This window comes from Leucoraja erinacea, chromosome 5, assembly GCF_028641065.1.
Source record: "Leucoraja erinacea ecotype New England chromosome 5, Leri_hhj_1, whole genome shotgun sequence".
NCBI lineage: Eukaryota > Metazoa > Chordata > Chondrichthyes > Rajiformes > Rajidae > Leucoraja > Leucoraja erinaceus.
This window is the reverse complement of record NC_073381.1, coordinates 52,808,940-52,821,331: the sequence shown is the minus strand read 5'-3', so window position 1 is coordinate 52,821,331 and position 12,392 is coordinate 52,808,940. Positions and strand designations below refer to the sequence as shown.

The 12,392-nt window shown below is 45.2% G+C and overlaps 1 protein-coding gene across 1 annotated transcript in view; it reads left to right on the top strand.

Annotated features, from left to right (window-relative positions):
• Positions 1-12,392, top strand: part of LOC129697254 (ectonucleotide pyrophosphatase/phosphodiesterase family member 3-like) — a 95,020-nt gene that overhangs the window by 20,402 nt on the left and 62,226 nt on the right. Inside the window, exon 5 of the mRNA XM_055635609.1 lies at positions 441-538. Coding sequence (XP_055491584.1) covers positions 441-538 — 98 coding nt within the window. The remainder of the gene's footprint in view (positions 1-440; positions 539-12,392) is intronic.

Genomic DNA, 12,392 nt, shown 5'->3' with positions numbered 1-12,392 from the left:
AAGGCTGATAAGGCAAATAGAGTGGAGAGGATGTTTGCACTAGTGGGAGAGTCTAGGACCACAGGGCATAGCCTCCGAATAAAAGGACATACCTTTAGAAAGGAGATGAGAAGATGAGAAGGAATTTCTGTGGAGGCCGTCAATGGATATATTTTGAAGGTGGAGATTGACAGATTCTTGATTAATAAGGGTGTCAGGGGTTATGGGGAGAAGGCAAGAGAATGAGGTTGAGAGGGAAAGATAGATCAGCCATGATTGAATGGCAGAGTAGACTTCATGGGCCAAATGGCCTAATTCAGCTCCTAGAACATAAACTTATCAATGTGAATTGCATGTAAATAAACAGATTGAGGGCTATGTTGAGAAAGTTGATATCTGTGATAACATTGATGCAAATTCAATCATTATAATTAAAATAACATGTTATCCTTGGATTTCAGATTTTCCCGTCCACCTTTGATACTGGTTTCACTAGACGGATTTCGTGCAGAATATCTAGAGACGTGGGACATGTTCATCCCAGTTATTGAGAAACTCAGTAAGACACTAGAAATAAATACCAGCTAAATGCATACGGCCTGCCATAATATGTCTTTCCAACAAAAATCCAATAGATTAAAAGATCTGTTCAATGGTAGCATTCAAAGATTATACAGCCTTACAATATTCTCATATCTCTATGTGTTAATAAAAACAATAAATATATTGATTGGGAAGCTTTTAAAAACCAACAGAAGATAACTAATAAGGCAATGTAGGGAGAAAAGATGAAAAATGAAGGTAACCTAGCCAACAATATAAAAGAGGATAGCAAACGTTTCTTCAGGTATATATAGAGCAAGAGAGGCAAGAGTGGACATTGGACCACTGGGAAATGATGCTGGAGAAGTGATAACGGGGAATAAGGATATGTCAGATGAATTGAATATATTTTTCGTGTCAGTCTTCGTAGCAGAAGACATCAGCAATTTGCCTAAAATTCAAGGGAGTCAAGGGACAGAAGTTACTGGTGTGGCTATTACTAAGGAGAAGGTGCTTGGGAAGCAGAAAGATCTGAAGGTGGATAAGTCACGTGAACCAAATGGACTACGGACCAGGGTTCTGAAAGAGGTGGCTTTCGAGATTGTGGAGATCAAAGTGGTGATCTTTGAAGAATCACTAAAGGCAGGAGTATTCCAGAGGATTAGAAAATTGTGAATGTTACTCCGATGTTGAAGAAGAGAGCGAAGCTAAAGACCGGAAAACTATTGGTAAGGTTTATAGGTCCATTATAAAGGATGAGGTTTCTGAGAACTTAGAAGCACCTGGTACAAAAATCTGAAGTCAGCCAAAGAAAAGTTAGTAGATATTGTTTATCTGGATTTTTAGAAGGTCTTTGATAAAGTGCTGCTTGTGAGGCTGCTAATGAAGATGAGAGCCCATGGCATTAGAGTGAAGATACAAGTATGGATAGAAAGTTGGCTGGATGGCAAAAATCAAAGAGTGGGAATAAAGGGGGCCTTTTCTGGTTGGCTGCCAGTGACTAGTAGTGTTCCATTGGGGTTGGTGCTGGGCATAGATACTTGATAAGGGAATAACATTTTGTGAAAGGTAAAGCCAGCAATGTCTGATCAAGGATAGTCAGAGGGTCATCAAAGAGGTAGATAATAGTTCAGCCCTGGTCTCTGGTTGTGGTAGGATGATTCAGTTGCTTGATAACAGCTGGGAAGAAACTGTCCCTGAATCTGATGGTGTGCGTTATCACACTTCTATACCTTTTACCTGATGGGCGAGGGGAGAAGTGGGAGTGGTCAGGGTGCGACTCATCCTTGATTATACTGCTGGTCTATCCGAGGCAGCTTGAGGTATAAATGGAGTCCATAGAAAGGAGGTTGGTTTGTGTGATGGCCTGGGCTGCGACTACAATTTGCTGCAATTTCTTGTAGTCCTGGATGGAGCCATTCCCAAACCACTCTGCAGAAGGCTTGGACAGGTTGAGAGAGTGGGCAGAGAAGTGGCAGATGGAATACAGTGTAGCAACATGTGCGGTTATGCATTTTGGTCGCAGGAATAAAGGCAGAGACTATTTTCTAAATGGGGAGATAATTCAGAAATCAAAGGGTCAAAGTGACTTTGGAGTGCTGGTGCAAGGTTCCTGAAAAGTTAATTTGCAATTTGAATTGGTGGTAAGGCAGGAAAATGCAACGTTAGCATTTTTTTCGATAAGACTAGAATATAAAAACAGAGGTGTAATAATGAGGCTTTATACAGTACTCGCAGGCCACGTTTGGTATATCGTAAGCAATTTTAGGCCCCAAATCTGAGGAAAGATATGCTGGCTTTGGGGAGGATCCAGAGGAGGTTTACCAGAATGATCCCAGGAATGAATGGGTTAACATCTGATGCACATTTGATGGTAGTGGGCCTGTACTCGTTGGATTTTAGAAGGATGAGGGCCCATGACATTAGAAAGTTGAAAGCTGAAACTTACCGAATAGTGAAAGGCCTGCATAGAGTGGATGTGAGGAGGTTGTTCCCACTAGTGGGAGAATCTCTGACAAGAGGGCATAGCCGCAAAATAAAAAGACATACCTTGAGAAAGGAAATGAGGTGGAATTTATTTTTTAGTCAGAGGGTGGTAAATCTGTGGAATTCATTGCCACAGATGGCTGTAGAGGCTGTCCTTGGATGTTTTTAAGGTGGAGATTGATTTGATTAGTAAGGGTATCAGGGGTTATGGGGTGAAGGCAGGAGAATGGGTTTGGGAGTGATAGCTAGATCAGCCATGGTTGAATGGTGCAGTACTCGAAGGGCAGAATGGCCTAATTCTGCTCCCGTAATATGATACTTATATATGGATTTTACTCAGAGAGTGGTAGCGGTGTGGAATGAGCTTACAGTGGAAGTGGTGGAGGCAGGTTCGTTGGTATCATTTAAAAATAAATTGGATAAGCAAATGGATGAGAAGGGAATGGAGGGTTATGGTATCAGTGCAGGCAGGTGGGACTAAGGGAAAAATGTTGTTCAGCACGGACTTGTAGGGTCGAGATGGCCTGTTTCCGTGCTGTAATTGTTATATAGTTATATGGTTATATGGATTCATATCTTTATCGACTCTCGTCAGCAGCGGCCTCTGCAGCCCGTCCGCGTTATTTTTTGTCTATGTTTCTATGTAGTTTTTGTTGTTTTTTTTGTTGGGGTGTGGGGGGGGGGGGGGGGGGGGGGGGGGGGGGTGGGGATGGGGTGGGTGGGAGGGGGGTAACTTTTAAATCTCTCCCTGCACGGGAGACCCGACCTTTTCTTGTCGGGTCTCCGTTGTCGTTGGGGCTGCAACGAGGAGCGGCCTCCAACAGGAGAAGACCGGGAACTCTGGTGCCGACGACTCACCTCACCGTCGCGGAGCTGGCCGAGTCCAGAGCGGGTGGAGCGGTGGTGGAGCGCTGCTGCTGCTGCGGCCCGACCTCCGGAGATTCGGAGGCTGCAACTGCAGGTCTGGTGGACGGCGGCACCGGGAGCCCGCGGGTCCCTGGAGGGAGACCGCTTTTCAGGGCTCTCGCAACGGCGACTTCTCCCGCCCGAGTTGCGGGGTTGAAGAGCTACTGGAGCGGGGCCTGACATCACCGCCCCGCGCGGCTTGGAATGGCCGCGGGACTCTGCGAGCGCACGCCGGGGGCTCCAACATCAAGACCCGGTGTGCGACCTCGCACCACCCGGCGTGGCTTTAATGGCCGCGAGGCAATCGCCATCGCCAGCCGGGGGCTTTGACTTTGACTCTGACATCGAGGGGGGGAGGGGGGAAGAGTGCAGTGGAGAGATAAGTTTTTTTGGCCTTCCATCACAGCGATGTGATTGATGTTTATGTAAATTATGTTGTGTCTTGGGTCTATTTGTTTGTAATGTATGGCTGCAGAAACGGCATTTCGTTTGGACCTCAAGGGGTCCAAATGACAATTAAATTGAATCTTGAATCTTGATCTTATCAGCATGAAAAGGTATTATGTAACCCATGCCATATGGTACTTTTTCTATCCATTTTCTTTTACAATTTAGTAATTTATAAGTCTGAAACAAAATAACTTTGAATGTAAAGTACCACAGTCCACCAAGCATATTTGAACAGTGATTCAAAACAGCAATTTTACTTCGGAGTCACGTGAGTGACTTCGTGAAGAAGCCCGCTCAGGGCGCAGGTGCGGCATTACGCCAGCAAGTGCAACAGCGGCGGCAGCTGGAGTCAGGCTCTCCAGCTGCACTTTAAAAGCGCACCATCAGGTAAGTGAACGGTGCGTTGGGAACGGAGCGAGTTGGTGTTGGTTCTTTTGGAAGAAACATGTCCCAACGTAGAAAACTCGCTAGTAGACCTGCCCGAGCTTTAACTCCACCAGAGGAGTCAATTCCAGCGGGGCAGCAACCGGCGGTACTACCGCTTGAACAGCGGTTTGAAATTCCTCAGACCGAGCCGGTCCCAGTCACGCCAGAGCCTACACGGCGGGCTGGGAAAGCCACCCGGAAGACAAACCGGCCGGTCGATTCCGACTCGTCGGAGGAGGAAATGTCCACCCCAAAGCGGGGGAGAGACAGCCGCCTAAGCTGCATCCAGCAGCTATTGGAGGGGATGGTCTACCGGGAGCAGCAGCGCTCTCGGTCAGACAGGACAGGCGCCCCCTCCATGGTGCTGAGTCCGGCACCTCCCTTTGCGACCTCGGACCAGGAATGGGAGGTTAGCATCGGTGACCAGGGGCAGGCTGGTCTGAGTATGGGGCAGGCGGAAGGAGCCGAAAGAGAGCAGGGTGTGCAGGAAGAGCTGCTGGGGGTCGTAAGCCGATTCGTCGCTACCCCACGGGTTGGAGCACCACTGGAGCCTAGGATGGCTGCCAGCATAAACCATCTCTCCAACAAACCACTGCAGGAGAAGGTGCTCGCCCAAGTGCTTGAGGAGCACACAGCCCCGGATAATTGTGAGGCTCTCAAGGTCAAGAGCCTCAATCCTCAAATATGGGGCAACGTGGGGGGACCGATTCGGACACAGGAGGTCAAACTCCAGCGCATTCTTCGCCTCCTGACGGCGGCTATAACAGCCTATGCGCGGGGTGTCGAGACCGTAGATATGACATCTCACCAACAGGATGTCCTGGCACTCATGTGCACGACACAATATGAGCTGAATAACCTGAGAAGAGACAACATCAGGCCGGCCCTCAATCCTAAATTTGCAGGATTGTGCAAAGCTCCATCAGTAGAGACCGACTCATTTTTATTTGGGAAGGACTTGAACAAACAGCTCAAAGAGATGGAGGAGGCGTCTAAGACCTTTAGCCTCATGAGGGCACCACCGGCAGCGAACATACCAAAGCTCTTCATTCCACCCAGGCGGCAGCACACCACTGCATCTACCAGTCGGCGTCCCGAATATGCGACTGGTCAAAGCTTGGGGCCGCACTATCCCCAGAAACCTTTTTTAGGTCAGGGCCTGCAGCGGACCCCCTGGAAAATGCGCCTCCCCCCAACATCGCCAGCACGTCGACAGGGAAGAACACTCAAAAAGAAAAAACCACAACCCCGCCAATAACCATGGAGGTAGGTGGATCTGGTTCCTACCCGCATATCGAGAATAAGGGTGACTTACTAACAGGGGGAAGGTTACACTTGTTCAAAGAAGCATGGGGAAGGATCACAGATGATAAATATATACTTAATAGTATTCGAGGGTATAAAATAGAATTTATCTCAAATATACCGCCAGTTCAACATATGCCCGAGAGGGCATTTGTACTCTCCAACAAGGAACAACAGGAGGGACAAGCTGAACTGGTGAGGCTTATAAACAAAGGGGTCATAGAAAAAACTACTCATGAGCCCTTGGAATTTGTTTCCAACATATTTACTAAGAGTAAAAAGGATGGTGGATGTCGCATCATCATTGACTTGACATCCTTGAATGTATTTGTTAAGTATATACATTTCAAAATGGAAACATTTGTGACTGCTAGACAACTGATTTCCAAAGGATACTATATGGCCAGCATCGATCTCAAAGATGCTTACTATCTAGTACCTATACATAAGGATTATAGCAGATATCTTAAATTTATCTGGATGGGGGAGCTTTGGCAGTATAAAGCACTGCCTAATGGGCTTACTTCAGCTCCAAGACTATTCACTAAAATATTAAAACCAGCCATGGCAACGTTAAGAAAACGAAACCATATAGTCATGGCATATTTGGACGACATCCTCATAGTTGGGAAAACTATGGAATTGGCTGTAGCAGCAGTATCAGCTACTAAACAGCTCCTAGAGACTCTAGGCTTTGTCTTACATCCAGATAAATCCAAGTTAAATCCATCCACAATTATGGACTATCTGGGTTTCACAATTAACTCAGTCCAAATGACTATTACCCTGCCAAGGGAAAAGATGATTGCATTGATACAATCATGTAATAACTTAAAGATAAAGGAAAGACCAACTATTCGACAAGTGGCAGCAGTAATTGGCAAAATGGTAGCAGCATTCCCAGCTATCCAATTTGGACCTTTGCACTATCAAAATTTGCAAAGAGCAAAGATAAAGGCACTAAAACAGCACAAAGGTCATTATGACCGGGTCATGACGATACCCCCTGAAGCAATATCAGAGCTACAGTGGTGGATACAAAATATTTGGCACAGTTATAGTCCTATTGTTATTACTAATGCTACTTTAGTACTCCAAACAGATGCTAGTGCTCAAGGCTGGGGAGCAACTAACTCCATATTCAGCACAGGTGGTAGATGGACTAACTCAGAATCATCATTACTATCTACACTGGGCATTAACTCTTTGGAAATGTTGGGCGCCTTTTATGGTTTGAAAGCATATGCATCTAATATGCATCACTTGCATGTTAGATTACAAATAGATAATACAACGGTGGGGGCTTATATTAACCATATGGGCGGCATAAAATCTTTATCATGCGACAAATTGGTCAATACGATTTGGCAATGGTGTGTCGAAAGACATATTTGGCTTTCAGCTACCTATCTACCAGGTAAGCTAAACACAGTGGCGGACACCAGGTCACGTAAATTCAATGACAACATCGAATGGATGTTAAATCCTAAAACATTCGCTAAAATTGTAAAGCAATATGGGAAGCCAGATATAGATTTATTTGCATCAAGACTGAATCACCAACTACCTATCTATGTCGCGTGGGAACCAGATCCGGAGGCAGCAGCGGTAGACGCATTTACGCTGGATTGGGGAAAGTTTGTTTTCTATGCCTTTCCTCCCTTCTGCCTCATTAGTCGGGTACTTCGAAAAATCCAGACGGATTCAGCGTCTGGAATTTTGGTAGTGCCCGACTGGCCTACACAGCCATGGTTCCCAATTCTCCATGACATGGTGGTGGAAGCACCTATGGTGTTCCCCAGTCATCCAGGGTTACTGACTCACCCAGTATCAGGCATCAGCCACCCATGCCACAAAGACATGAATCTCCTGGGTTGCAGATTCTAGACCGACCTTACCTGGATCTGGGGTTATCGCAACAAACCATCGCCACCATGTCAGCATCCCTGAGAACATCCACAAAGAGGCAGTACCTAACCAGCATCAGGAAATGGGAAACGTACTGCCAGAAAACGGGGACTGCTTACAAAACAGCCACAGTAGCGGATGTTCTGGAGTTCCTGGCGGATTTACATCATCGTGAAGATATGAGCTACAGTGCCATCAACACGGCACGTAGTGCACTCTCTAACTACCTCAAACCTGCAGGACATCAGCCCATGGGATCCCATCCGCTGGTGGTCAAACTAATGAGGGGCATATTTAACAGCAAGCCCCCCAACCCTAGATATACACAAATTTGGGATGTCAGTATTGTACTCGCATACCTTCGGGACAGACCACCAGCAAGATCTCTCAGTTTAGAGCAATTGACTTTAAAAACGCTCATGCTGATGGCGCTAGTATCTGCTCAGAGGGTCCAGTCCTTACATAAACTTCGACTGGACAACATGGAGACAACGTCAGATCAGATCACCTTCACAATACAAGGTCTGATAAAACAGTCCAGGCCAGGAACATCCAACACGCTAGTGGCATTCCGGGCTTACCCACTAGAGCCACGATTGTGTGTGGTGACCCACATAAACATTTACATTGACACAACCCATAATATCCGAGGAAGTGAGAGAGCCTTATGGGTCAGCCACAGAAAGCCACATGGCAGGGTAACAAGCCAAACCATTTCAAGATGGTTGAAACAGGTATTGGAAGCTGCTGGGATAAACATTAATATATTTAAATCTCATTCCACCAGGGCAGCATCCACATCATCGGCAGCAAGGATGGATGTGCCTGTTGACATAATCCTCAACAAAGCAGGATGGTCACGGGAATCCACATTCCGAACATTTTATCATAAGCCGTTGGTGGAACCTGACGTATTTGCAGCCAGAATTTTAGAAACTGCAAATATTTAATTTAAAGCCCGGGGGAGCTATTTTCTTTTGTTATTGTTAATAAATACCGTTTTGTTTTCAAAACAGATTCATTGGTTGATTACAATAACACTTCCTTCCTCAAGAGCTTTCGGTAGTGAGTGAGTAAAACTGTTACACGGTTTGAAATCACAGAGCTTTGAAATCTTCACGAAGTCACTCACGTGACTCCGAAGTAAAATAGTAAGATTAAACGAGAACTTACCAGTTTGAAGTTTGATCTGTATTTTATGAGGAGTTACGATGAGGGATTACGTGCCCTCTGCTCCCACCCTCATTACATGGATCAAACTGATAATTGATGTCTCTTTATTCTTTACTATGTTACTTCAAATACGTGTCTGTCTGTGATTCCACACCGCTGCTTGGAAGCATGCCGCACCTGCGCCCTGAGCGGGCTTCTTCACGTAATCCCTCATCGTAACTCCTCATAAAATACAGATCAAACTTCAAACTGGTAAGTTCTTGTTTAATCTTACTATTAAATGTTCTCTTTAGATTACTGACTGATATTCTGACCATAAAATTGTAAAACCAAAATTATACATTTTTGAGAACACATTTAGATCAGTTTGAAACCATAACATTGCAACAATTTGTATACCTAACAGCAGGCGTCTCCAAAGTTCATTTCATGGATGTTGGTACAATTTTCCTATCTACCACCCTCCATATACTCCAGTAGAAGCAATACTTGAATACCCTCTTTCTCCTATTCCACTACTAAAACTGAAATATCATCATTTAACCACAATATTTCCAATACTGTCAAGTCTTCTAATGTTTTTGTGCAGATTCCCCGCTTGAAAGGGGATCTGATTTATCCACCCCGAAATGATGAACTGGATTTCACTCAATGACCAAACACTTCTTTTCCATTTTTTTTTTCCCTTTTTTATTTTGGCAGATTCAGCAATTAATTTACAGTTCCACTTGATTTATTGCTTCAGCCATTACTTTGAAGGCATTTGGATGTTGTAGGTCTTAAGGTATTTAACAGTTTAGTCTTTTAGCAGGTTAAAAACCGGCTGCCAATCGGGTGCTGTAGCTAATCAGTCCTGCATGCCTTTGCTGGCGATCGCGGCAGTTTTTAGGACAGTCTCTTAGATTATACTGTTCATGTTTTAGCCGCAAGTCAACTTCTCTCGCGGGCCTGTCCGCTTTTCTGTTCACGGTCGGGCTGACTCTGATCCCGACCGGGCTTTCTCTGTTTTCTCCCCCCACCGGGTTGACTGTTCCCAGTTGGGCTGAAGACTCAGCCTCTGTCGGTGGCTCTCTGGACCTGCCCGTGGCCTACACGGTACTAGGCCCTCACCTGACGTCTGTGGCTGCTACTGGGGCTGGCCGTGGGCTACACAGTCTCTTGTCGGTGGCTTCTCTGGACCTGTCCGTGGCCTTCACGGTACTAGGTCCCCACCCGACATCTGTGGCTGCTGCTTGGGCTTGGCTGTGGGCTGCACAGCCCTGGATACATTCCAGGTAAGCTGACACCGTGCTTGGTGACCCTTGCTGCCCTTGCTTGTTTTCCTAGCTCTTCCCTGAGCTATTGCTTCCCGTTCCTACCTTTTTTCTTTTTGGCGCCAATTCAAAAACCATTTGGCTTGGTGCTGTTCCACTTGTTTCCAAATACTACTTCTATTTTTAACTTTTGTTTTCGATTCTTCTTGCTGGCCTTGTTCTTATCTTCGTTCTTTTATCCTCGTCGCCAATTGTTGTGTATTCGGATGCTTTGAACAGTCTTGAATAAAGGCTCGGACACGGGAGGAATCATACAAGCTTCTTTACTGCAGGACGCCACCTCCAGTGTCCCCCTGCTCACTTGCTCAAGACATCACAAGACACCAATTACTTATCCTAATTATCCCATACCTAACACTCCTCCCCCTTTAACTCCATTTCACCTGTACGGTATATGCTCTTTTCCTACTATTGTGTGCTTGTGATTTTAATTTAGCATTAGTCCTTTCATTTCAGTTTGACTTGACAAATACCATACCTGTTCTTTTATTCCCTTTACAATAAAATGGCAAGTATATTGCTATTGTTATGTGTTTGTTATTATTATTGGTTTAATATTGTTATAGGTTTTTATTGTAATGTGTTCTAAGATACAATGAGGATTTTTTTTTGCATGCTATGCAGTCAAAACATACCATACATGAGTACATTCAAGTCATACACAAGTACAGTGAGTAGTTTTAGTTTAGTGATACAGCATGGACCCAGGCCCTTCGACTAACCAAGTCCACACCGATCGTCGATCACCCGTTCACACTAGTCCACTGTTATCCACTATCGCATCAACTTCCTACACATTAGCGGCTATTTATATGGGGAAATTAATCTGTAAACCCACATGTCTTTGGAATGTGGGTGGAAACTGGAACCCAAGAGGAAACCCAAATGATCACAGGGAAAACGTGCAAACTCCATACAGACAGAGCCCGAGATCGGGACTGAACCCTTTACGCAAAGAGAAAAATAACCAGGATGCAGGGTAGAGTGCTAGATTTTGGTTTATTATTGTCACATGTACTAACATTCATGTGAAAACCTTTGTTTCGCACGCTATCCAAGCAGATCAGATATAACGTACATAAATGCAATCGTCAAACTCCAATACAATAGATAGATCAAAGGGAAAGATACAGTGTGCAGAATATAGTTCTCAGCATTGTAGTGCATTATAGTGCTTCAGTTCCAGAGACAAAATCTACTGTCTTCAATGGGGTAGAGGTGAATCAAACCATACCTTCGCTTATGGAAGGACCAGTCAAAAGCCTGGTAACTAGAGCCAGGATTTTGCTATAAATGCCATGTGCCTTTTCATGCCTTTTTTGGTGATTTCACCAAGATAATGCCTTTTTCACGATCGAGTGCCTAAATCAACCTTTTTTTGCCATTTTGCTAAAAGGTCATGCTAATTTCTCTAATTGTACCGTGATTACAATGACTTTTTCTATGTTAACATGTTATATTAAGTATGGTGTGGCGGTGCCTATTGGCAATGGCTCGACTATAGTCCGTCTGTCTTTTTTTAAATTTTTGTCTCGTTAAATGTATGTCTTGACTAGTTTTTATTATTATTCTTTAGCTGTGTATATGTGGGTGGTGGGGTGGGGGAAACCGTTAGTCTCTTCCCTGTACGTGGACCCCACTTTTTCCCTGTTGGGTCTCCGGAATCGTTGGGCCTAACATCGTGGAGCCTGCGGCGGCCTCGGGCCGGGACCAACCTGAGGGCTCCAGTCGCGGAGCATGCGGACCTGACATTGCGGAGCTGGCCGTCTTTGGAGCGGGAAGAGCTGTGGTTGTTTTTCCAAGGCAGCATGAAAGCATGTAGTTAGGGTGTACCATCACCAGTCTCTCAAACCAGTTCATGAAGGGTGGATGTCAGTAGGGTATGCTACCTTACTTTTATACAGTACAGTAATGATAGTGGTCTTTATGAAGCAGGTGGTGACCTCAGAATTGAGTAATGAGCGGTTAAAGATCTCTGTGAAAGTTGATACACACAGGTGCTGAAGACATGGCAGATCCAGAAGATGCAGCCAGGGACTCCTTACTAGTTTATTTCTGCAAATTTACTCTCGGGAAAGCCGATCTTATGTCTGCCACAGTAAGACGAGGTTAAATCCTCCTGACGGATGGTCTGCCCAGTTCCTGAAGATGCAGCTGGCAACTCCATCCAGACCAGTCGCCTTTCATGGGTTCACTCTTAGGAAGGCCGATCTTGCATTTTCCACAATAACAATATATACAGGCTCACCCGAGGATGTTGTGCAAGATTATGTCATCCCACTGACCTTCTGTTCAAAGCGAGCATAGAATGCATTGTGTTTATCAGGTGGAGCTTTGTTGTTCTAGCAATATTGCCTGACTTCAGTTTGTTATCCTAGGATTCTAGCTTGGCTTGGAATTTCC